Source organism: Neltuma alba, unplaced genomic scaffold, assembly GCF_004799145.2.
Source record: "Neltuma alba isolate B1F8T4 unplaced genomic scaffold, ASM479914v2 tig00012346_pilon, whole genome shotgun sequence".
Taxonomy (NCBI): Eukaryota; Viridiplantae; Streptophyta; class Magnoliopsida; order Fabales; family Fabaceae; genus Neltuma; species Neltuma alba.
The window spans coordinates 113,777-117,041 of NW_021636855.1; the positions used below are offsets into that span (position 1 = coordinate 113,777).

Below are 3,265 nucleotides of genomic sequence, written 5' to 3' on the forward strand. Positions count from 1 at the left end.
CCATCATAAAATCTCCTCTAAATACACTAACCTATTACTCCCATGACATAATTAAGTGAACGGTGCCCATATAGATACGTCCGTAACTCCGTATAAAACCTTGTAAAACAAAAATCTATCATACCTCTTGCTAATATTTGCTATCCTTTTTTCTTTTAATAACATTGAAAAAGGATGTATAAAAAATTATATGCAATTAAATTATAATAGTGAGATGGAAGCCAAAATACTAGCTAGTAATAATCATATTGCTAAGAATAATACATTAACCTATAATTCATATCCAACCATTATTGTTTAATTAGTTATATATTGTAATAACTTGTGTCTTCTATCAAGAGGACTTATAATTAAATGTTATGTAAATAAAACTTAACTATATACTGACATTTTCCCCAACAATACCTGTTCCAATCAAACAGATCCAACAAGCCACGAACGTACGGAAACCACACAATAGTGATCGATGAAATAAATGATCAAACACCCAAAATGTAATTACCACTCTTCTCCGGAAGGAATCACAATTAACAACTACCAGTACCAGATAGTTAGTTGTTAGGTGTTTGCTAATTACTGCCAATATATTACTTGTACTACGTACTCATCAGTAGTCCGTTGCATGATGTTATATATGAACCCCGAGAAAGTCTCTTGTAATTCTCCTCAAAGAAAAATAAATATTTTCTCAAAAAAAGTGGGATAACAAATATGACTCAAGAGTCTGGTGTTCACATACAACACGTCAGAGTTGATCTACAGATCAAATCTGAATAATCATATGTATGACCAGAGACTACATTGATTTTTTTTTTTTCTCCTATGGCGCAAAGATCAGGAAACACAAAATAAATAAGAGATAATAATAATTCTGGCGAGTAAAAGCAGTGAAGAAGTATGACAGATCATCATCATCATCAGCAACTACAATTGCAGTGAGGCCAACGAACAATCAACCCCGTTCTTCTTGAACTTTGGTTGCCTAGAGCTTAACGATCTCAGGAATATGAACTGGGTACCGATCAATGCAATCTGCCCAGGGACTATCCTCAATCGGCGTCTTGATTGTTCTGTTACATTTCCACACCGCACTGTTACACTTAAATCCACTTCCGAACGCTATCTGCCACACTCTTTCTCCTTTCTTCATCCTTCCCTTCGATTCTATGTAATTCAGTTCGTACCACAGCGACGACGACGATGTATTTCCGAACCGGTGAAGTGTCATCCTCGACGCCTCCACGTGCTCCGCCGAAAGCTGTAGATTCTTCTGCAACTCATCGATCACCGCCCTACCTCCGGCGTGGATGCAGAAATGCTCGAACGCTTGCTTGAAGTCTGGGATATATGGCTTCCACTTGGGGTTAAAGATTTTCCTTCCGATCAGAGTCAAGAGGAAAAGGAGCTGCTCCGACGCCGGAAGAACCAACGGCCCCATCGTCGTTATGTTCGACTTCAGTGCTTCTCCTGCTATGGCCATCAGATCCTTGGAGAGAGAAATCCCGACCTTTCCTTCTTTGTCCTCTTCTTCAAACACGCACCGGTACGCCTTGTCATCGCCTCCTTTGTGCGTCCGTACAACGTGGATCAATCTGTACTTGGCTCGCCGGCGCTCGGACCCGCGGTTCGTTAGGAGGATCGCTGCGCCGCCCATTCGGAAAAGACAGTTGGGGAGAAGCATGGCTCTCTCGTTGCCTTGGTAATAATTAGGGGTAATAATTTCGGTGCTCACGACCACAGCATTTGAATTTGGATGAACTTGAAGAAGATCGCGAGCTAAGTCGATTGAAATCAGCCCCGCGCTACAGCCCATGCCGGAGAGATTGAAACTCTTGATGTTGCTTCTGAGTTTGTATTTGTTTATAATCATGGCGGACAGAGAAGGGGTGGGAGAGAAGAGGCTGCAGTTCACTATGAGGATGTCTATGTCTTTGGGTTTGAGCCCGGTCTTTCTGAAGAGAGAATCCATGGCGGAGAAAATGACCAGCTCGGCCTCCGCTCTGGCAGCTTCCATGGTAGGTTTTGGAGGAATATAGTGAATCGCCGGAGGCAAGCAGGTTTCTTCTCCGAGTCCAGAACGCTCAAGAATCCTCATCTGGAAGTCGACGGACTTAGGGTTGCTCCTGAGGATGAGTCTGGAATGTTCCATGAAGGTAGAGAAAGGGACACGGCACGTGACGGGGGGCTTGAAGCAGGAATAATCGACGAGGTATATGGTACGAGGCTTGGACATGAAATAGAGAGTGGCCATGAAGATGATGAGGAAAGCGGAACAGAGAATCTGAACGAGGTCGAAGTGGAGAGATTTCCAGAGGTTCAAAATCTCGGAAGGGCCCAAACGTAAGACCTCGATAAAGATGGCGACCATGATAGGGATGAGAGTGAGGGTGATAATGTGGTTAACTAAGTACTGGTAACCTAGTTTGACGTACTTGAGCTTGACGGAGCTGGAGAATTCCGGCAACATAGGAGGCATGTTGTTTGCGGCCTGGTCTGGTTGTTTTGTTGAGATGGAGAATTGGAGATTATGGGAAGGAAAATATGTGGGTTATGGCGATGCAGAGGAAGGTATTGATGATATCCAGTGAGGAGGGGAGGAGGTTGAGGTTTTAAAGGCAATGGGGGCCAATGCAATGAAGATGGCAGATGAAGAGATTTAATGATGCCTTCCACGTCACTCAACGCTCGTCCTCCATGCTGGACAAAAAAGTTTCACTGTGTTACCAAAAAAAAAATCCCTCAGCTTTACATAATTAACAGTCTTGATCTTTAAATGTCAAAAATATGGACAAAGTAAGTTAAACTGAACAAGGTGTAACTCCGCCAATACGGGAATGGGATGGCTTGATTAGTGGTTAAGTTTCAGCTCACTGCCTTCCATCTTATTTATATATTTAAGTTACTTGGATGAGAGGTTGTGTGGTCCTTTTTTTTTATTTTATTTAACAAGGCATCACATTAATTATTTATTACAATTTTCTACTTTTATTCTTATTTAACATTAAATAAGAAAGGGTTAAAGTGCAAAAATATTCATCAACTTTTTTCAATTATGCCTAACACCACCGTATACTTTTTCGTGGTGCAAAAATACCTACGAATGTTGAAAGAGAGGGCAAAAATAATGTTGCGGTTAAATTAGCTTAACTGCCGTTACTTATTGTGATAGCCCTGTGCTATTTGTCCAGATCTAATGTGTTCTAGTATAAAAGTACCAAAATATCCCTTTTGAAAAAAAAAAAAACAAGGCCCCTCTCTCCCCCTA

General features: G+C 41.5%; 1 protein-coding gene across 1 annotated transcript; it reads right to left on the minus strand.

Moving 5' to 3' along the window:
• Positions 1-657: 657 nt before the first annotated feature.
• LOC114726189 (3-ketoacyl-CoA synthase 6-like) lies at positions 658-2,587 on the minus strand. The gene has a single exon (XM_028912758.1). The coding sequence runs from the start codon at positions 2,474-2,476 to the stop codon at positions 983-985; it is 1,494 nt and encodes a 497-aa protein (XP_028768591.1). The 5' UTR covers positions 2,477-2,587; the 3' UTR covers positions 658-982.
• Between the last annotated feature and the right edge of the window lie 678 nt (positions 2,588-3,265).

What these genes read in the sequence shown, in the direction of transcription:
- LOC114726189 (XM_028912758.1), bottom strand. Translation starts at nt 2,476, where the DNA reads ATGCCTCCTATGTTGCCGGAATTCTCCAGCTCCGTCAAGCTCAAGTAC.